This window comes from Diceros bicornis, chromosome 2 (genome assembly GCF_020826845.1).
Source record: "Diceros bicornis minor isolate mBicDic1 chromosome 2, mDicBic1.mat.cur, whole genome shotgun sequence".
Classification (NCBI taxonomy): Eukaryota; Metazoa; Chordata; class Mammalia; order Perissodactyla; family Rhinocerotidae; genus Diceros; species Diceros bicornis.
The window spans coordinates 82,899,875-82,923,051 of NC_080741.1; the positions used below are offsets into that span (position 1 = coordinate 82,899,875).

General features: G+C 41.2%; 2 protein-coding genes across 12 annotated transcripts in view; one reads left to right on the forward strand and one right to left on the reverse strand.

The window, feature by feature from the left end:
• Positions 1 to 599: 599 nt before the first annotated feature.
• On the reverse strand, positions 600 to 19,371 carry EMC3 (ER membrane protein complex subunit 3). The gene is made up of 8 exons (XM_058564842.1): positions 19,040 to 19,371; positions 11,562 to 11,619; positions 11,130 to 11,223; positions 9,267 to 9,371; positions 8,232 to 8,313; positions 6,348 to 6,427; positions 5,457 to 5,539; positions 600 to 833 (listed from the first exon to the last, which is right to left on the reverse strand). Exons 1-8 carry the CDS (start codon positions 19,192 to 19,194, stop codon positions 705 to 707), a joined length of 786 nt encoding a protein of 261 aa, XP_058420825.1. The 5' UTR covers positions 19,195 to 19,371; the 3' UTR covers positions 600 to 704.
• A 27-nt stretch (positions 19,372 to 19,398) lies between these two features.
• LOC131419501 (Fanconi anemia group D2 protein) overlaps positions 19,399 to 23,177 on the forward strand; it is a 53,533-nt gene continuing 49,754 nt past the window's right edge. For 8 of the 11 annotated variants that reach the window (XR_009223270.1, XR_009223272.1, XM_058564681.1 and 5 more), the window contains exons 1-3: positions 19,481 to 19,622; positions 21,168 to 21,264; positions 22,466 to 22,606. Coding sequence is in view for 8 of the 11 variants with exons in the window: in XM_058564681.1 (XP_058420664.1) it covers positions 21,201 to 21,264; positions 22,466 to 22,606 (205 nt within the window). In the remaining 3 variants the exon portion in view is untranslated. The other 3 variants (XM_058564698.1, XM_058564690.1, XM_058564750.1) reach the window with 3 other exon arrangements.

Sequence of the window (23,177 nt, forward strand, 5' to 3'; positions counted from 1 at the left end):
ATTGTTTAACCTGTCTTTGATGGTCCCAAAGGCACGTGAGAATCTGGCAGTGCCTCAGGGTCACTGACGTTCACTGGAAAGCACTAAGAGCTGCAGAAGGTTTGCTAAGTCTGTCCCGGCCCTGGGTATTGACTCTGAAAAGAGTTTATTTGAATAAGGTTTTGACACATGTGCCCTTTATGTCATTCTGTAGGCTCAAAATGAACAACACAGGGAACTTCACTTTGCTCATCCATAGTTCCAAAATTTTCAGTAATGAAAATGTACTATTTGTATAATGAAAGTTATAAAAATACTAACGAAAAATTAAAAGTAAAGCACAGGGTGCTTGGATCCCAAGAAAACAGGAGTTTACTGTGGTTAGAAGTCAGGCTGACTGTACATAATAATTAGGTATAATTGATAATGCTTTTTCCAAAGACTGAATTTTTGCTGAGTTTTATATATTATCACCAGCTTGACTTCCCCCTCTTTCTCTTTCATTATTAGAGTCACCAGAAGAAAACTTAAAACATTTTAAAAATAGCTGTTTACAAGTAAGTCACACAACACACATTCCTCATCCTTCCTCCAGTTTCACACTTGAAGGAGAACCCAGCTCAGAGAAGAACAATCCTCCTTTTTATTCCGAGAGGCTCCAGCTCAAACAACAGTTACAAGGTTAAGCACTACTCCGAGTTCCTGACAGAGACCCTGCTTGGTCTTCAAAAAATAGAGGTCTGTAATTCCTTTTTGAACATGCCCTCAAAGTGGAGGTCTTTGGCCATGAGCTCCTCTTCGACATCATCTAGTGCCCACTGGTGATCCGTTAGCTCCAAAGCTTCCCACTCTGTCTGCAAAGGAAGGGGACACCAGGGCTGTTACCAAGAACAGTGCTGACCTTCAGTGAGCACCCACTCTGGGTCAGGGGCTCGGTTAAGCTATTCACATGCAGAAGCTCATTCGATCCTATGAGGCAGGTGCTGCTATCCACCCCGTCCACCCCACCCCAACTTACAGACAGGGAGACTAAAGCTAACAAAGGTAAAATACTTTGTTCAAGGTCACTAGAGCTAGGAAATAATTACATTTCTCAAACAGTCTATCAATGCTGACTACTCTTGCCTTTAGTGGGTTTTAAAAAAATACTTTATGAAGTTCAATATTCAATACAAATGCTAGCTCATGGCTGTGGGGTTTTTTAAACTTTTTTTTTTTAATTTTATTGATTTATTTTTTTTTCCCTCAAAGCCCCAGTAGACAGTTGTATGTCATAGCTGCACATCCTTCTAGTTGCTGTATGTGGGACACAGCTTCACCATGGCCAGAGAAGCGGTGCGTTGGTGCACGCCCGGGATCCGAACCCGGGCCGCCAGCAGCGGAGCGCGCGCACTTAACCGCTAAGGCATGGGGCCGGCCCTGTGGGGTTTTTTAAAATATAATTCACATGCCATAAAATTCACCTTTTAATAAGTACAATTTAGTGGTTTTTAGTTTATTCACAAAGATGTGCAACCATCACCACCATCTAATTCCAGAACACCTTGATCACCACAAAAATAAACTCCATATCAAAGAGGAGACACTCCCCATTATCTCCCTCCCCCAATTCCTGGCAACTACTTCTTTTCTTTCTGCATCTTTGAATTCATCTATTCTGGACATGTTCGGCCTTTTGTTACTGGTTTCTTTCACTTAGCATGTTTTCAAGGCTCCTCCCTGTTGCAGCATGATTTAGTACTTCATCCCTTTTTATAGCTGAATAATATTCCATTTTATACATTTCATTGTCCATACACTATACAAATATTCCAAAATGTTCCATTTTGTTTATCTCTTCATCAGATGATGGACATTTGGATTGTTTCTGTTTTTTGACTACTATGAATAGTGCTCTGAACATTCTTGTATTAAGTTTTTGTGTGGACATGTTTTCAATTCTCTTGGGTATTTGCCTAGGACTGAAAATGCTGGGTCATATGGTAACTATGTTTAACTTTTTGAGGAAAGGCTAAAAATTGCTTTCCAAAGTGGCTGCACCATTACCAGCATGGATGAGGGTTCCAATTTCTCCACATCCTTGTCAACACTTGTTATCATCCACCTTTTTTAGTATAACCATTTGAGTGGGTATGAAGTAGCATCTCATTGTGGTTTTGATTTGCATGTCCCTGATGGCTACTGATGTTGAGCATCTCTTCATGAGCTTATAGGGTATCTGTGTATCTTCTTTGGAGAAATGTTTATTCAAAACCTTTGCCCATGGGCCGGCCCCGTGGCTTAGCGGTTAAGTGCGCGCGCCCCGCTGCTGGGGGCCCGGGTTCGGATCCCAGGCGTGCACTGACGCACCGCCTCTCCGGCCATGCTGAGGCCGTATCCCACATACAGCAACTAGAAGGATGTGCAGCTATGACATACAACTATCTACTGGGGCTTTGGGGGGAAAATAAATAAATAAATAAAATTATTAAAAAAACAAAACAAAACAAAAACCTTTGCCCATTCTTTAACTGAGTTGTCCTTTTACCGTTGAGTTCTGTATTCTGCATACTAGACCCTTATCAGATACATGATTTGCAAACATTTTCTCAGATTCTGTGGGTTGTCTTTTCACTTTCTTGATAGTGTCCTTTGAAGTATGAAAGTTTTCATCTTTTTTTTTTTTTTTAAAGATTTTATTTATTTATTTTTCCCCCCAAAGCCCCAGTAGATAGTTGTATGTCATAGCTGCACATCCTTCCAGTTCCCGTATGTGGGACGTGGCCCCAGCATGGCCAGAGAAGCGGTGCGCACCCAGGATCCGAACCCGGGCTGCCAGCAGCGGAGCGCGTGCACTTAACCACTAAGCCACGGGGCCGACCCATGAAAGTTTTCATCTTGACAAAGTCCCACTTATCTATTTTTCCTTTTGTTGCCTGTACTTCTAACGCCATATCTAAAAGTCATTGCCTAATCCAAGGTCACAATCATTTAGACCTATGTTTTCTTCTAAGAGTTTTATAGTTTTAGTTCTTATTTTAGGTCTTTGACCTATTTAAAAGTTTGTATTTTTTAAAAAAATGTTTACTTTTTTACTATGGTAAGATATATATATATAACATAAAAATTTGCCACTTTTAACCACTGTAAGTATACAATTCAGTGGCATTAATTACACTCACAATGTTGTAAATCATCACCGCTATCTATTTCCAAAATTTTTCATCCTCTGAAACAGAAACTCTGTACCCAGTAAGCAATACGACTATTCTTTCCCCCATTGAATTGTCTTGGCACTTCTGTCGAAAGTCAACTGATCTTCAAGTATGGGTTTATTTCCGAGCTTTCAATTCTATTCCACTGATCTATATGTCTGTCCTTATGCCAGTCCCACATAATCTTGATTACTGTAGCTCTGAAGAAGGTTTTAAAATCAGGAAGTATGAGTCCTTCAACTTTGTTCTTATTCAACATTATTTGGGCTATTCTGGCTCCCTTGCATTTCCATCCACGAACTACAGGATCAGCTTGTCAATTTCTGCAAGAAAGGTAGGGTGGAATTTTGATAAGGATTGTGTTGAATCTGTAGATCAATTTTGGGAGTATTGCCATCTTCACAATATTAAGTCTTCTAATCCATGAACATGGATGTCTTTCCATTTATTCAAGTCTTCTTTAATTTCTTTCAGCAACGTTTCGTAACTTTCAGTGTACAAGTCTTGTATTTCTTTTGTTAAATTTATTCCTAAATATTTTATTATTTTTGATACGATTGTAAATGAAATTGTTAATTTCATTTTCAGATTCTTTATTATCAATATGTAAAAATATAATTGATTTTTGTATATTGACCTTGTATCCTGAAACCTTGCTGAACTTGTTTTATCAGCTCTAATAGTTTTTTTTTGTGGATTCCTTAGGATATTCTCTATGTAAGGCCATGTTATCTGCAAACAGAGATAGTTTTACTTCTTCCTTTCTAATCTGGATGCCTTTTCTTTCTTTTTCTTGCCTAATTGCCCTGGCTAGAACATCCAGTACAATGTTGAATAGAAGTGGCAAGAGTGGACATCCTGTCTTGTTCCTAATTTTAGGGGAAAAGTTTGTCAGTATGAGTATGATGTTAGCTATGGGTTTTTCACAGATGCCTTTCATCAAGATGAACAAGTTCCCTTCTATTTCTAGTTTTTATCATGAAAACTTAGTGAGATTTTGCTGTACAAAAATTATAGTAGATTTTATAAATTCCAGAATCGTTTCACGAAAAGGCTCTAAGTACTGATTTTTTTTAATGAAATTTATGTATGATGTCTACACGGTTCAGAAAAGTTCAAAATATTCCAAATGTTGGGGGCCAGCCCTGTGGCTTAGTGGTTAGGTGCACGCGCTCCACTACTGGCGGCCCAGGTTTGGATCCCGGGCACACACCGACGCACTGCTTGTCCGGCCATGCTGAGGCTGCGTCCCACATACAGCAACTAGAGGGATGTGCAACTATGACATACAACTATCTACTGGGGCTTTGGGGAGAAAAGGGAAAAAAAAGGGAGGAGGATTGGCAACAGATGTTAGCTCAGGGCCGGTCTTCCTCAGCAAAAAGAGGAGGATTGGCATGGATGTTAGCTCAGGGCTGATCTTCCTCACCAAAAAAAAAAAAAAAAAAAAAATTCCAAATGTTTACCTGGTATCTCTGATTGTGTTAACCCAGCCCCTAGCCCCATAAGACATTAACCACAACCCTGCTCAGAACAAGCTTAACACATTTTCTTCAGCTTACAGGAAACCACAACAAGAGGAAGGAGGAGATGGCTGAGACATATAGTCAAAACAAGTTAAAACCAAGTGAAGACAACATGGCAGTCTGACTTGACCTGACACAGACCGGTCCCACAGCTCATTGTACGCTCACTGTAATACATTACCATGCTACATAACACACCCACCAGCGCCATGACAGTTTACAACTGCCACGGCAATGGCAGGATATGACTAAATGAGAAGTTGATTTGTGAACCTAGTTCCCACTTCTCCATTCTTTGGCCATTGAATAAAAGCTTGTGCCATTGACCGCTCAGCTTCAGTTTCATTTCAAATCCGCAGCACCAAACAGGAAGGAACACTCCAAGGAAGGGATGGATTGCGGATAGGAGACCCACTCGTGGGCCCCTCCCTGGAGCTCCTCTGAACATGGGTTGGAGTCCCACTGGAGTGAGGTGAATCTGGTAACAATTGGACTGTTTTTACAGCTTCATTTACAGTGTGGATTAAATTTGGACGAGCATTTGAAAATGAGAAAGTACTAAGAATCTCTAATTTACTTAACAGATGATTCTGTCTCAGGAATAAGAGACATGTAAACTAAAATACAGTTTTGCTAAATTTAGATTTAAACGATGGAACCATACATAGTACACCCACTTCAGGGAACCCTTCTTTAAAGTAACTCTCTGGCAACACCTTTTGGAGCTTCAGTGCAGCTGGAAGAGAAGCGAGTGTACCTTGAAAGCCTTGTTGGTGTCTGCGGGCATGGCCATGGCGGCTCCAGTCATCTGCTCCTGCATCATCCGTGACTGGTCAGCAGCTGCAGCACAAGACAGTCCATGAGTGCCAGGGCTCAGCAAGCACACCGCACCCTCGAGGAAGAGCAGTCCTTATACAACACTTACAGATGCTGGCAGGGGATTAGAGAACCACATGACAGCTTCACTGACTGGCCCTGTTACACAGTGGCTATGCAACCCCGGGGAAGTCACTTTACCTATTCTGAGAAATGGGGATGATAATAGCAGGAGAAGAAAGATAACTACAGGAAGCACTAAACTTTATTTTAAATTGAAACAACAATAACAACAGCCACCAGTTACTGAGCCACAACTGCATGCTAGGTACTTCACTAAGTGCTTTACATATTCTCCCTCATCCACTCCTAATAACAAATTCTGAAGTTAATTATTAAGGTCCTGTTTTACAGATAAGCCAACAGGGGATTAGACTCGTTAAGTAACGTGCCCAAGGACCCCACCATTAAGCAAGAGAGCCAGGACTGGGACTGGCAGGAACTCCAGCCAATGACCTAACTGATAAACCAGTCTTCTCACAGCTGCAGGTTCACAGGAGCGCACGGCTGGTGCTGCTCCTCACATGAGGGTGTCAGATTTCAGGGAACTAGATATTGTCCTCGCGATTGCCAAGGAGAATTCAGAACTGCAGTCTGACCCTGGAATTTTAAGACTCTTGGAATACTTCAGAAATTTAAGAACAAGTTTAAGGAACGAAGCATTGTATTTGATTATGCTAACAAATAGCACAGCCTATATGATTTTTCTGGCCCTAGCACGGATGGTTCATCCATTGAAGTATTTGCTTATTAAACCTGATGTGCTTCTTACCATTATCTTGGCCAAGAATCAAAGAGTAAATGCTCCGAAGCCCAAAGACATTGAGGAAGTACCAGGATGCAGAACTCACCCTAGCAAAGCAAAAGTGAGACAATGTAAGTAGTTATTTCAGAATTAACGTAGTTCACGCTTTTCTACCACCCATTGTTCAGAGTATGTAAAGAAATCACCTGGGGTAGGCTATATTCATCCAAAGCACAACCAAAGAAGAAATACAAGTTATGAAAGCAGTCTTACAAACAGTTATAGCTCTTTGCAGGCAAACTCTTACTTACAGCTATATAATAAATTCTTTTGCATTCAGTAGCAGGAACAGAACTCACAACTGGTGTTCTTCATTTTATCAGGGAACGTAAGGTTTGTTTAATTTAATTTTCCTTTCTACATGAGTTTTCAAGCCATTTATTGTTTTTAATTATAAAAACAATACACACTTGTTATATATAATAAATGCAAACAACACAGAAGTACATAAAATAAAAATTGAAAGAGGTCTCCTGTCCTGAATCCCATTCTCTAAAGGAAATCACAAGTGTTGGTGAGCTTCATACTGACAATTAAGGATTAGAGATGGCTTTCAGGAAACACGTGCATACTGAAGACTGCAGCTATTGGGGAAGCCATTCCAACTTTTGAACTTTATCACGGAAGCTTTCCTTAGCTTAGGTTTCCCATCTTGCCCCCATAAAATAAATATGCTTGCATATAATAAAAACTAAAAGGAGTATGAGAAATGATACAGGGAAGAAATCTACACTTCATTCTAACACTTGGGTTACACAACAGCAGGGGCCTATTCTGGTTACTCCATCAGGTTGTAGGTAGGTAAACGACCTATCTGTACATAATGCTGTAGATCTGTATCTAATAGTCAGCTAGTTGTACACCTGGGTTCCAGTCTCCTTTGTCCACACAAGCATGTCAATCACATACATGCCCAGATGCTGAGAAAAGATAAAAAAGCTTTTCTCCAGCCCGTGCAGTTTTTGTTTAGCCCAAATATGACTGGAAAGTCAAGGTTTAATCAAATCATACTACTCATATGAAGTACAGCTTTTCTCCTCTAGTGGAACTGTGCACAGGCAAGAGTCTCCTTGCCTGGTCTGTCCTGCTCCCCACACAACCAGAGACTGTTCTGCTCAAACTAAGGAATGAGTCAAGATTCCTGCTGGTGACCCCCACTGCCCATTCTCCCCCTCCTCCTGTCTGGCTCTTTTTCATGCCAGTCTCTGGGAAGCCATAGACAAAACAGTCTGGAGAGACCACATGTAGAAGCACCACTGGGTTCCAGATGCTGTAGCAGTGTTCTAAAACTTTTCAGATTTTGGGTTTTATTACTCTGCTATAAAAAATAAAATGGTAAATAAGACATGAGTGCTGGATTTGGACAGACTTTGTGGTTAAATCTCAATTCCTCCACTTACTTCATAGGGTTGCTATGAGGATAAAATAACATATGGAAAACACCTAGCACAGTGACTGGTACAGATGGAAAGGATTAATGTTATTACTTGCAGTAATGTATTTTGGAAAAAATAACACAAACAGCCACTCCCATAAGCTCCAGGGTATTGCTAAAAGGTCTGTCTTGGCCAGAGTTCCTGGCTTTATATTTTAGCTTTTCTGGGGTGGACACATCCATCCTTGCACTCCTAAGCCCCAAGAAGCTAGAGAAAAGAGGCTGACACCTTCTATCCTTTTTCAAGACTCATATAAAAGTCGCCTTAATCCACCTGTGGCATTTTGAGTGGCGTTTCAATGAGAAAAACTCCAAAACCCTATTCCGGTGAAGCATGCAAATTGGAAGTCCTGTTCTTTAAGAGACACTGGTTTTAGATTTTGGTTTGTTTTTATTAAATGTAAGAAAGCCCTTACCAGGATGCATCTAATGTGAGTAGTTCGATTCCTTGCTGTAGCATAGGCTTAAAACGGAGGGTGAGTGGAAATGGGACCTTGGCTGCAAAGAAGAACAAAAAAGTTCACAATCATTCCTAGCTTCTTTACTTTCAGAATAGTTTAAATGTGAACACACACATTCTTTCCCTGAGGAGTTGGGAACTCTGTCCCATACAGAGTTTGGAAAATGATTTCCACAAGGAAATCTGTGTCAATTTCTGAGGAAATAACAGTCAAATGTCACTGTACTATAGAACATGAACAACTCCAGCTTCTCCACTGCTTAAGAAGCAGAGACTCGGGGCCGGCCCGGTGGCGTAGCAGTTAAGTGCACGCTCCGCTGCGGTGGCCCGGGGATCAGATCCCCATGCGCACTGACATACTGCTTATCAAGCCATGCTGTGGCGGTGTCCCATATAAAGTGGAGGAAGACAGGCACGGATGTTAGCCCAGGGCCAGTCTTCCTCAGCAAAAAAAAGGAGGATTGGCATGGATGTTAGCTCAGGGCTGATCTTCCTCACAAAAAAAAAAAAAAATAGCAGAGACTCAAACTGAAAAGAAACTTGCACTAATCTGTTAAACCCAAAGTGGAATATATACACACAGAGAACTACATTACTAAAAAACCAAACAGATTCAAACCAAATCCAAGCAACTTATAAACAAATAGACCAACGACTGACCCCAACACCTAGAAAATGAAGTCAAGATAGAAATAGGCTTCCCCACATCCTACTCAACCAGTTTAGTCTTGGATACAAACTAGCAAGCCACTCATTCGAGTACCTATTAGTAGAAAAGCATCCTTCATGAACTTACAATCAGTTTGGGATAAGAGCCATAAAATCATAGCATATTAAATTTGTTTGTTCAAAGAATGCTATCAGTTTCCATTAGAGAACACAGAACCTACGATATTAGTATCTTATAGCAGCACTTGGATTTCTCTGAACAGGGCCATGTGAAAGAATCAGAGATGAAGTAAACCTGAAGTCTTCTGGCCCTGTAACTTACTTGTGACAAAGCCTGAAAATGTCATGTTGATCCATCCACCAATAAGAATCATAGGGAGGACATTTGTTACATTGCCTTTCATCATGTCTGTGAGCATAGTGGGATCTAAAAACATAAGAGAACAACATTTTACCACTGTCGGCACGGACTTCCTCCTGATTTTCTGTAAATTTTTAATGCATTTGATAACTAAAGTAATCCAAGTTCAATGTAAAAAATTCAAACGACATAGAAACACAGGATGTAGACAGTTCCTCTGAGCCCACTCTCTAAACACTTTTAACTGTTTGTTGCATATCCTTCCATCCTTATATATGAATAAAAATATACACACATACCTATATGTGTATATACATATACATACACACAATAGTTTCTATGTATACACAGTAAAGGGATATTATGCTTGCTATTCTGCTTGTTAATTTAAAACATTACTATACTGTGAATGGTATTTCCACATTGGTATAATGTCTCTCATTATTTTCGATGTCTGCATAGGAGTCCACTGTGTGGTCACACTCATCACTTTTGGGTGGACCTACAGATTATTCCCAATTTTTTTTTGCCAATAAACAATGCTGCCAACAACTATCATGTACATAAATCTGCATGTTTATGTAAGTGTTTCTGTAAGAGAAACTCAGAAGAATTTCTGGGGGTTGGCCCCGTGGCTTAGCGGTTAAGTGCACGCGCTCCGCTACTGGTGGCCCCGAGTTTGGATCCCGGGCGTGCACCGACACACCGCTCATCCGACCATGCTGAGGCGGCGTCCCACATACAACAACTAGAAGGATGTGCAACTATGACATACACCTATCTACTGGGGCTTTGGGGAGAAAAAGGAGGAGGACTGGCAATAGATGTTAGCTCAGGGCCGGTCTTCCTCAGCAAAAAGAGGAGGATTGGCATGGATGTTAGCTCAGGGCTGATCTTCCTCACAAAAAAAAAAAAAAAGAATTTCTGGGTCAAGGGGTTCGAATGTTTAAAATTGACAGATACTGTCAGACTGTCTTTTGACAACAGTGCAACAGCCTAACTTCCCATGACCTCCACAGTAGTGGCTTTGGTCAAACTTTTCCATCTTTGCCAGTTTACTGGGCTAAAAAGGACATCTTGTTTAATTTGCATTCCATGGATTTTAGTGAAGTCAAGTATCTTTTCATATATTTACTGGTCTTTTGTTTCTTGTAGGTTTTCTAAAAGACTTATTAAAATCAATTCCAGTACCTTCTGTCTGGGTTTAAAACAGCTGCTTCTCTCACCTAGAGAAATGGGTACTACAATGAGGACAGTCAACACAGAATAAAAAATTATTTTGCGTTATTTAAAGGTGCTGTATTTTTCACACAACTGGGATCAGTGAAAGTAAGCAATCTGTTAAGAGCAAAACGTGTAGGGTGGGCCAAGCAACGATGTCTGACAAGAAAATGGCTGGTCTGGGTAGGAAGTAGTGAGAGCTCCTCCTCATTCAGGCAGAAACTGGGGGCCATCTGTCAGGAACGGGATCCAGGTACTCAGTGGGAGCTGGGACTGGAATGCTTTTACAACCGTGTGCCATGGAGCCTCGGGTCCTGAGGAACGGCAAAGGGGAGAGACCCAAGGACAATGGCTCTAGCCTCCCCAACCCCTCAGCCAAGGGCTCTTTTTCTAAATATACTTTCTACTCTGGGGTCCCCAGAAGATTTATTTGAAAAAGAGAACTTCACTTCCATAGATCCCTGTACTAGAGGATCTCTAAGATCCCTTAGGTTGCTATCTTCTACAATTTAACACTTAAATAAGACGACATCCTCCCTGCCCTCCTTTCCCCAACTCATGTTAAAAATCTTCCTTAAAGATGAGAGAAGGGAATAAACATACCAGTCATAGGAGAAGGAGGCACTACCTTTCTTTTAGTTTTTTTGAAAAATCCATCCTCTGGGTTGTTGAAGTAATATTTTCGTGTCAAGAAAGACTAGTAGAAAAAAAGAGCTTTTTAAGTCGTAAAACTGTGACATAGCAAATTGTCAAATTATTTCTCAAAGGCTTAGTCAGAAGGCCCTTGGAATATGCTGTTACACTCAGAGCTGGCAGCCTACTTGGCAGCCAACCTGACACTTTAGCTGAGTCACATTTAAAAACAATTTCCTAAGAAGGATGAAGTCACAATGACAGCAAACACCACCAGGCCACAGCTTCATTACTGACTTGCCAGCCTTCAGCTTTCCCCAAAGAGTCCCCTTATAAAACAGTCAGATATCTACTGCCCTCAACAGTGAATTGTGGAGCTCTTAATAACAGATAAATGAGTACCTGTTTGGGAATGTATTTTCCATTTTCCCTGAGGACTCTGCTTCGAATTAGGACTTGACTGAAAAATACAACCAAGACAATGAGATTTTTAAAAGCGAAACATTTTCTTCTAAGAAAATGAGAGAATAAAGTAGAAGACCTATTTAAACACAAGAGAGGGCTTATCTGGCAACGGTCCTGTGCGGAAACTGTTCACACAACACTAATATCTTTAAAACCAATATAATATATTTAACCCAACAATCAGGTTTCCAAAAAAGTATTTTTCTGAAATGACTGTGTTTCTGCACATCAAAGATTTCTGAGGAAGGCACATTTGGCATGTTACACTCAGCTTTTTCTTACTTTATAATGAGCTAAGAAGGAACTTTCTCTGTGAAAAGAGTAGCAGCTGATGTTACTCAGAAGATTTGGGGGCAGGAGGAGGGAGGAAGGGTGAGGATAAGGAAGGAACTGTTTAAACTCCATAGAAAAATGAGTACAGGACTTGACAGGGTTGTTATCTGACAGACAACAAATAGAAATTCCATGCAGGATGGAGTTAGCAAGCTCTCAATAAACACTTAATGAATTAATAAATGAAATTATTTGGTGATATTTGAACATAACTGATCATTAAAGATAATAGAGTGCAATACAACAAACCGCTGGTATTAAGATACAAAGACCCAACAGAATAGAGATCAAATTTTTTCTAGGTTTTAAAAAGTTGTTTTAATGGGGGGAAAAAAGCCCTTAAGTTAACAGAAATCCTTCTTGAAAAGAAAAGAAAACAATAACCCAGACAGAAATGAACACAGGAAAACTGTTCTTGGTTTTCTCTCTACTCCTCAGCACAAACCACCTGCTCTAAGCAATCAGTTCACACCCTCAGGGTCCCGTGTCATCTGATGCATATTCTAGCTTCTCCATACCTTGGAATGCTCTAGTGCCCCTCTCCTTCACCAATTTTACCCCACAGGCCTTAACACTTTCTTCCAGCCCCACTTTCTCCATGAAACTCTTCCTGATGCCTGGCACCCTCATGGAATTCTCTCTGGTTTTCCTCCTCTTGACCTCGTTATACTGTACGGTTGACTGCTCTATACACAGGCCTACAGAGGTGACATGTCATATGTTCTGTTCCCTGGGAGCTAGTTTAAAACTACTCAAAGTGTGGCCTACGTACCAGTGCTGGTCTGTAATGAGATAAGTACAGACATTAAGAATAAGGGTTCAGAAACTTTTACAGTAACGTGACATTGTCACAACATCCAAATATGTGATCATAATATTTTACAAAAGCATGAATATGTGATAGATTGAAAATTAAAAAACCAAAAAACTAGTCCTTCACCACTGACAGTTTAAGCAGCACTGGGTCTAGAACAATGGGGAAAAATTTAAGCTCTGGAGTTGGAGAGATTGGTTCAAATACTGGCTCTGCCACTTATTAGCTATGGGATCTTGTGCAAGTCATTTAAATTCCCTACACCTCCATTCATATTCTGTACAATAACTTTTATTTTCATTGAATAAATACTTCTTGAGCTTCTGAATGCCAGGTACTGTGTTAAGTGATACGAAAACAGTGATCAAAACGGAAATATCTCATGAAGGTTAAAGTCTAGTGGAGGAGAAAGACATTAATCAAACAACCACAGGAATAAATGTGAAATTCACCTCTTATGTCCTAGGAAGGAGAGATGGATGGTATGATGGGAACGTATAACATGGGCATTTGACCGAGTCTGTTGACCAAGTCAACATCTCAGGGAAAGCTTTGCTGAGGATGTATCATTAAGTTGGAATCTTAAGGATGAGTAGAGATTACTCACATGGCAATTTGCTGGAGGGAAGGGCATGGGCAAAAGCTCTATGGCAGGAAGAAGCACTGTGTCTCTGAAGACCTGAGAAAAGTAATATGGCTGGAAGGAGAGCTATGGAAAATGTGGTGAAAACGAGGCTTGAGAGGTGGGCAACGGCCAGACTCTACAGGGCCATGTGGGTTCCATTGTATTTTTTTTTTAATTGTGGTAAAAGACACATAACATAGAATTTACCATCTTAACCATATTTAAGTGCACAGTTCAGTTGTATTAAGTATATTCAGCTGGTTATGAAACAGATCTCCAGAACTTTTCATCTTACAAATCTGAAACTCTATAACCATTGAACAATAACTCTCCTTTTCCCCTCCTCTCCCAGGCCCTGGTAACCACCATTCTGTTTTCTGTTTCTATGAATTTGACTACTTTAGATACCTCACATAAGTGGAATCATAGTTATTATCTTTTTGTGTCTGGTTTATTTCACTTAGTATGTCCTTAAGGTTCATCTATGTTGTAGTATGTGACAGGACTTCCTTCCCTTTTAAGGGTTCCACTGTATTTTAATCTTTAGCTTAACAGCAAAAGGGGAAGGAAAGGGAAACCCTATTGGTGGGAATGTAAATTGGTGCAGCCATTACAGAAAACAGTATGAAAGTTCCTCAAAAAATTAAAAATAGAACTACGATATGATTCAGCAATCCCACTTCTGGGTATACATCTGCAGGAAATGAAATCAGTATCTCAAAGAGGTGTCTGTACTGCCACGCTCATTGCAGCATTCTTCACAATAGCCAAAATACGGAAACAATCTAAGCACCCATCAATAGAGGAGTGGATAAAGATGACGTGGTATATATATACAATGGAATATTATTCAGCCATGAGGAAGAAGGAAATCCTGCCACTTGTAACAACATGGATGACTCTAGAGGACATTATGCTAAGTGAAATGCGCCAGACACAAAAGGACAAATATTGTAGGATTCCACTTACATGAGGTCCCTAGAGTAGTCAAATTCATAGAGACGGAAAGTAGAATGGTGGTTACCAGGGGCTGCAGGGAGAAGGGAACGAATGGGGAGTTACTATTTAATAGGTTCAGAGTTTCTATTTGGGATGATGAAAATATTGCAGAAGTGGATGTTGGTAATGGTTGCAAAACAGTGTGAATGTACTTATACCACTGAATTGTACACTTAAAGACAGTTAAAATGTTAAATTTTATGTTATGCATATTTTACCACAACTAAAAAAAAGAGCAAAAGGGAAATAGTGAAAGATTTTAAGCTAAGTTCTTCATATATATTATCTCATTTAAAGTAATTACCACTGTAGTTGGCACATCCTAAGCACTACATTAATGGTATCTGTTATTTTCCTTTTGTATGTTTTATCACTTGGACCAAAACTCACTGAGAGTAAGGTCTTGACCTTGTCTTATTTTGTACCCTACAGCATACAGTACAGGGCAGGGCACACGGTGGGTCATCAATAAAAACTTGTTCACCGTAGATAATTTGGGACTTCTACAGGCACTGCAATCAACAGAAATTCAGCTAGATCTCCTATATTTACACTGGTGAGTAATTTTGTAGACCTGGGGTTGAGAATCATGACCTTGAGGCATTTCAACCATGAACCAAGGCAAGCTTAAACTATCCTGTATATTCCAAACACTTAGTTTCTTCAACTGAGATCCCCTGATGTATTCTCTGAGGTCTGCAAATTCTACACCAAATTTTTAATTTTGCATTTTCATTTCCATTAATACTTTTTAGGTCCTTGTACTGGTTATAAAGATAAAGCTTCTCTTTTGCAGTGGTAATTTGCAACTGAAAGACATTTTCTTAAAATATAACTTTAGTTTTTAAAGTCAGTATTTCTCAAATTAGAGTTCCATATTCTTAAAGATCTGTGTTTGTTTTTTTCTTTCCAGAGACTCAGTATATTCTTCAAGCTTGAGAACCACTTTTTACATACATTCTATCCCCAAATACGGTCTAATATATTTTATTTACATATTCTCCAGTTTGGGTTTAATACATTTTAGAAAAATTTTAGTAAGTTTTGAGTAAAAGCTTAATCATTTATGAAACCAAATGTCCCATTTTGTGATCATTCAGGCTAATGGAAACTTACACTGTCCAGTCAGCCCTTCATATCCACAGGTTTCGCACCTGCAGACTCAACCAACCTCGGACCAAAAGGCCTACGATGGGGAGCCGGACCCGTGGCTTAGTGGTTAAGTGTGCGCGCTCCACTACTGGCGGCCCGGGTTCGGATCCCGGGTGTGCACCTACGCCCTGCTTCTCCGGCCATGCTGAGGCCGCGTCCCACAAACAGCAACTAGAAGGATGTGCAACTATGACATACAACTATCTACTGGGGTTTTGGGCAGAAAAAGGAGGAGGATTGGCAATAGATGTTAGCTCAGAGCTGGTCTTCCTCAGCAAAAAGAGGAGGATTGGCATGGATGTTAGCTCAGGGCTCATCTTCCTCACAGAAAAAAAAAAAAAAGGCCTACGATGGTTGTGTCTGTACTGAACACGGACAGACTTTTTTTCCTTGTCATTATTCCCTAAACAATATAGTACAACAACTATGTGCATAGCATTTACATTATATTAGGTATTATAAGTAATCTAGAGATGATTTAAAGTATATGGGATGATGTGCGCAGGTTATATGCAAATACAAAGCCGTTTTATACAAGGGACTTGAGCATGCTTGGATTTTGGTATCTGCGGTGGGGTGTGTGTGTGTATGTGTCCTGGAACCAATCCTCTGCAGATATCGAGGGAAGACTGTATTTAGAGGAATGTCGTGCAACTGAAAAACATTTTTTGCCTTGGACTTTGGCCAGTTCAGAATCACGAGCTCAGCATTCCACCCAAGTTCAAAAGATGACCTGGTGGGGCACAGTCACACCATGTCAGAGCTAGCATGATCCAACTACCTCACTTAAGGGATGGAGTAATTATGACCAGAAACGTTGAGTTTTCTCTAAAGCAGTGGTTCTCCAAGGAGGTGGTACCGCCCTCTAGGGGGCCTTAAGGAAATCTGTGGAATTTTCTTGATTGTCAAAATGATGGGGTGGAAAGAGCACATAACCGTCATTTGTTAGGGGTAAGGGATGCTAAGGAGCCCTCAATGCTGGAGACAGTCGTGCAATACAAAAAACTGTCCCATGTTTCACACTACTTTTGACTATCTCACCAAATTATTTTTAACTATCTGAGCCTCAAGCCTAATTCTACTTTTTGTGGGGGAGGGGGTGATGATTTTTATATAGTCTAAATTTCCAGGTATGCAACCACTGAGTAAATATTGGGAAAACTGCACTTTGTTTTGTTCAGAACTTTATCAAGAGTAGTTCACTATTTAGGAAAATTACATCCAAGACAGCACTGCCTTCTGTGATATCTAAGCAGCTAACATATTGTATCAGCTTACAATTGAACCTGTCCCAACTATGGCGATTTTATAGCTAGGTGCATGCACCTGACTTCTGCATTACACCTTCTAGGACCTTTGTGCACAAGGACTTACGAAATATAAATTAAATTATTTTCCTTCATTTCTCCTGATGGTTACAACTAGAGCATTAAGTTGCTTTTTCTTTTTTTAACGTTCTTGTATGTAGATTGCATGAACTGTGAATTCCATTCTGGGTTAGAAAAGGGAGCTTTGGGTTTGATATCATTCAGAACCACCACTCTGAAATTACAGAGAGAACCAGGAGCAGAAAATTATGGCAGAGAATCTATGACAGCAGGAATCCTGGTAAAAAGAATTGAACTTGGGAGTGAGACTGATCTGGGTTCAAGTATGGGCACAATATTTTACTATTTTGGTTATTCTGGGAAGGCTACTTAACTTCTCCAGGCTTCCTTTTCTTCAACTGTAAAAATGGGTTCAGGATTATCTCATATTATTGTCAAGATAAAATGAAAACAATTTATTGATGTCAATAAAAAAATAAATGCTGAATGTCTGACCTCTTTCCACTTTGCATCTTTCTATTGCCTTCCCTTCTGTGGTGAACTGACTTTTTTTTGTTTGTTTGTTTGAGCTAACATCCATGCCAATCCTTTTTTTTTTTTTTTTGCTGGGGAAGACTGGCCCTGAGCTAACATCTATTGCCAATCCACCTCCTTTTTTTCCCTTTTTCTCCCCAAAGCCCCAGTAGATAGTTGTACTTCATAGTTGCACATCCTCCTAGTTGCTATATGTGGGACGCCGCCTCAGCATGGCCGGACAAGCAGTGAGTCGGTGCGCGCCCAGGATCGGAACCAGGCCGCCAGCAGCAGAGCGAGAGCACTTAACTGCTAAGCCATGGGGCCGGCCCCCTTAACTGACTTCTTAAGGTTATCTCCAGGGGGTTGGTTCTGATCAGTTCTAAAACTGACGTCACAGAGAAATAATTGAAGTGGTCCCTGTGGTATAGTAGAAAGAGATCCAGACTTGGGAACCAGAAGACTTGGCTTCAAGTCCTGAATGTCACCACGTGTGACCACAGAACTTAAGTCCCAGTTTCTATAAAATGGGACAACAGCATCTACCTCATAGAGTTGCTCTGAATTTTAACTAAGTTAATGAATATAAGTGCTTACTATAATGCCTGGCATAGAATAAGTGCTTAATAAATGTTGGTTTATTATTATTATTCTCAGCATAATTGAGAAGCACAATTGGAAACGATAAAGCAGTGCTTCCCAAACTTCAGTCATTCTTATTCCATGGTTATGATTTTTGTCTTATTTGCCTAGTACCTGAACTATTAAAAACTTGGTATTTCTTATATTTCACCTTTTTCTGCTTATATAAGCATAAAAGAAATCTTTAAGTTACCAGCCAATGAAAAACCACTATTATTTGCCACAAAGAGAAAAGTAACTGTTATAATAAATACAATAAACACAAAACAACATTATTAAATTTTAGTTGGACACTGCTGCCTGTGGAAAGTTCTGAACCTGAGACTTGATCTTTCTTAAAATGGGAGATTAATAAGTGACAGGGAAGTGTTAAAGACATATTAGCATTTACCTGAGATGGTCTTCGAAAACAATCAGAACGATTGACTGAAAAATGTTTTCTATTTTAATATGGCAGAGGCACAGGTCCGGATGCCACCTAAAATCATCTCAAATTACCTCTCTCCATAGATAAATACTGTAATGAAGCACATGAGGAAGAAGCTGCCTCCACTGCAGGAGGGAAACTGATCCTTACAACTCCTCACATCTCTGTGGTAGTTTTACCTTTGCAAAGCACTTGGTTACTTAGTGTCTCAGCTGACCACCATAGTAGTTTGGTAAAACGAGTATAATCACACCTACTTTATCTATAGTTCACTGATAAGCCCACCGAAGGTTGGCGACTAGCCCAACAATATTAACAGCAACATTTTTTTGAGCACTGAATATGTCACAAGCCCTGGACTAAAGGCACATATAACATTTAATGCCCTCGCTAGCTCTATGAGGCATGTCCTGTCATCAACCTCCTTTTACAGATGACGAAAGTGAAACACAGAGGTAACTCGGCCAAGATCACCCAGCCCGTGGGGGCGCGACGTGAACCCGGACAAATTCACATAACCCCTGCACTTTCTTGCCCAAGGACACGGGGCAGTGAGGTCGCCAGAGAGGGGAGGGCGCTGACCTGTCGGAGACTTGTTCCTGGGTGAGCTTCTTGTCGCTCTGAAGCAGGATGGACACGTAGTGGCGGATCATGCCCACGAAAAAGGTGATGATAACGATGGGCAGGACCACCCAGAGGCGGATGTTGGAGTCGAGCAGCAGCTCGGGCCCTGCCATCTTCACAGAGCGCCGCCTCCCGGTCAGGTGGAGCCGGGTTTCTCTTCCAGGAGCCGGTGCTTCTCTTCGAGTTCGCCTCTGGATCTTCTCACACCTCTCAGCCTGGCTGGCCCTGCACCCCAAAGCCGCCTAGGCCCTGGCGCACTGCGGCCAGCCGGGCCGCCCGGTCGCCCACTTCCGGCGCGGAAGGTTGACGTCGCGCCGCGCCTCAGCTACGTCAGCGTGGCGTCGCGCCGGGCGGGAAAGTCGAAAACGGGAGGCGGCGACGGCTTCTCGGCGGGTGAGTTGAGCAACGATCGTCGTCTCTCGAGGCTCCGCGCCCCTGTGGCCTAGTCTCTAGGCCCCAGTCAAGCCCGGCCTTTCCTTCTGGGGCTTCGCGCCCCGAACCTTGGCTTCCTCGTCCGTCCTATCGTGGAATAATCCCCCAGGTACCTCCCTGCGTCGTTAAAATGATGAAATGAGAAGGGCTTCTACTCCTACCCCCTTCACGGATGACGGGGTCAGGGCCGCCGGCCCCTCCCCGTCTCTCAGGCTTCTCTGGAGGCGAGACGGTCTAGCATGTGTTGAGGGTGTGTGCCCTGAAGTCAGACGGCCCTGACTTGCCTTAGTTTTTCCGTCTGCAAAACGGCTGATAACGGTGTAAGTATTAAACGAGGCAACGGACAAAGAAGACGCTTAGCATGGTGCCTGGTGCATAGTAAATGTTAACTGTTATTGGAAGCCCTTACTATAATCAAGAGTAAGTGTAGGTGGTAGTTAAGACTGCAGATTCTGGAGCCAGACTGCCTGAGTTAGAATCCCAGCTCTGGCACTGAGTATGAGAATAATAATGGTACCTACCTCAAAAAGTTTTGTGAGGAATAAATGAAGTGTTAAGTATAAAACACTTAAAATAGTTGTTGTTAGCTATTAGTATGTACCTGCCTGCCAGCCATTCTTATTTAGCGGATATTCTCAGAATTATTTTTATGCTAGGCACTGCGCTGGGCACTAGGGAGATGGAGTTCCTGCCCTCAAGGAGCCGCAGTCTAGGTGATGTGGTCAGGGCTCCTAGGTATACTCTGTGGAGCAGGGAAGCTGGGGTACCAAACTCCCTGGGGGATAGGAGGAGCATTTTTCAAGGAAGATGACATTTGACTGTCTTTAAAGATGAGTAGTAGTTTCCAGGCGGATAAGAACATTTCAGGTCAAAAGAACACCTTATGCAAAAGCACTGAGACCAGGGAGGCTCTGGTTTACAAGATAGACTAGAAGGCCCTGTAGTTCAGGCCCTCCCCTATCTCTGCAGTCTTCCTGTTTCAGTGTTGAGTTTTTCTCTGCCTGGACTACTCTTCTCATACTTCTTCTACGGGCTAACTCCTATTTCAACCCTCAGGTCCCTGCTTAAAAATCACTTTCTCAAAGAGATTACGCCTGGGAAATTGTCCCTGCTTTTCTTCATCACCCCCACCCCCAACTAGATTAAATCTCCTTTTAAGCCGTGATAGCACCCTGTGCTGTTCCTGTATAGCACCTACATAGCTGTAGTTAAGTGACTATATCAAGATTGCTCATTACTATACTGCAACCTCCCTAAGGACAGGGATCGTGTCTGGTTCGTAGTTGTAACCCCAGCACCTAGCACAGTCTCTAACATATAGTACTGGATTAATGAATTAAAGGAGAGGTAGATGGGGCTAGATGATGAAGGATCTTGAATGTCAGAGAGAGAACTGTGGGTGTTATTCTTCAGCAAGAGGCAAGTGGTCTGGCTAAAGAGGCAACTAGGTAAACAAGTAAGTCTTGAAAGCAAGGGAGTATTGACCAGATACAGGAGTTGAAAGTTTCTCAGCACCTGGATTTAGATAGTATTAGTGTAAAGACTAGAACCTCTTTGGTTTTGAATAGAGGAGTTTTCTTTGAGCTATAGCTTTAACTTTTCAGAATTTATCTAGCTTCTAGAGGGTAACTTCTGTTCTCTGATTTTGCTCTAGAAAGTAATTTAACTGCAGAAGAATTTGGGCAAAATGTTTTCCAAAAGAAGACGGTCAAAATCTGAGGAGAAAGAGAATACGACAGAACATGCCTCCCGTAAGTGTCTGGTCATTTGTTGCTTTATTTCCTGTAGCAAATGTGTGAGGCACTTAAAGAGACATAAACTTCCTAGTTTCAAGTGCTGAGAGTCATCAAGTCTTAATGGACAGAGCACATAGAATCTAGTATCAGGAGATGTGGGATTGAGTTTCTGCCTCTAATTCCATGTATGACTGTGGGCATGCCCACGGTCTCTGAGCTTCAGGCTCCACGTCATAAGACGAGTTAGTGTTATAGAGCCTATCTACTGTACATCATCTGGGTGCTGGGACGCAAAGATACAGCATAGTCCCTACCCTTTAAAAAGTCCTATGGTCCCCTCTCCTCCCATAAAAAAATTAGAATCTACATAAATGCTATGGTGATGATGTGTAAAGGAAAGGTGTCATCAAAGCAAGCACACCAGAGGCAAAAAAATACTGCAGACCCTGTCCATTGAGAATGTGGTTGACAGAGGCCGTAAGAGTTCCGACAAGAAGAGGTCGATGGTCTTTTTCATTTATTACACTCATCTACTTTAAGGCAATTCTAATTTGTTGTATCCTTAAGAGAGAAGAGTAGATAGTCATACTTCAACTACTTGTTTGTTTTTGTTTGTTTTATTACTTCCAGTGGGTTAAAAGGCTTGGGATGAAACCAATCTGGGCTTTGTACTCAAAGATATGATGCAGGAGAACCTGCCCCATTCTTTCTACCCCTGCATCCAGATCGTTGGTTCTCAAACTTTGGGTGCATCAGGATTATTACCTGGAGAGCTTGATAAAAATTCAGACTTCCAGGCCCCATTCCCAAGATTTTGATTCAGTAGCTCTGAGATGTGACCTAAGGATATGCTTTTAGTAAGTTTCCCAGTGATTCCAATGCAGTGGTTTGCAGACAACAGCTTTAAAGACCCTGACTGCTTTAGAATTTCAGTGGAAAACATTTGCATGCTTATTCTTGTTACAGGTGGCACATTTTTGAATTCTTCAAATGAGAAGTCAATAGGTGAAAATAATTCTGTTTGGTTGTTTTATCTGTTTGTTTGAAACCTGCTATCACTGACCATTGTTAGAGATAAAATTTCACTTCAGCATCAATTCCAGTATAATTCTTTAGGAACTCATCAACCTTCCTCTTAGGGTTATTATTCAAGGGTTTAGTTTTTAATCTTTGCTTTACTATTTGTCACATTCTTGAAACTTTTGTCTATTTTCAGAAGCCGGGAAGCAACCACTTTCCAAAAAGACAAAGAAATCTCGTGTTCATAATGAAGTTGAAGAAAACGACAGTGTCTTTGTAAAGCTTCTTAAGACATCAGGAATTATTCTTAAAACAGGAAAGAGTCAGAATCAACTAGGTAATATATATATATATATTTTGTGTGTGTGTGTGTGAGGAAGATCAGCCCTGAGCTAACATCCACGCTAATCCTCCTCTTTTTGCTGAGGAAGACCGGCTCTGAGCTAATATCTATTGCCAATCCTCCTCCTTTTTTTCCCCAAAGCCCCAGTAGATAATTGTATGTCATAGTTGCACATCCTGCTAGTTGCTGTAGGTGGGACGTGGCCTCAGCATGACCGGACAAGCGGTGTGTCGGTGCGCGCCCGGGGTCCGAACCCCGGGCCGCCAGTAGCGGAGCACACACACTTAACCACTAAGCCACGGGGCAGGCCCAACTAGGTAATATTTTAATCTAAATCTTTTCTCTGGGTATAGTGAAAGGGCTCAGAACTGAACTGTGGGTTATCTAAATAGAGAGGCAGTGACGATTAGAAATGGAGCACCATCCATCTTGAGACAAAGATGAAACTGAAATTGCTTTTTAGAGAATATTGTTAGAATCTTTGGTCCTGATTAACGCATGTTAGAAGTAAAGTACTTCTAATCTTTTTTTTTCTTTTTTTGAGGAAAAATGTATACTAGTGTCA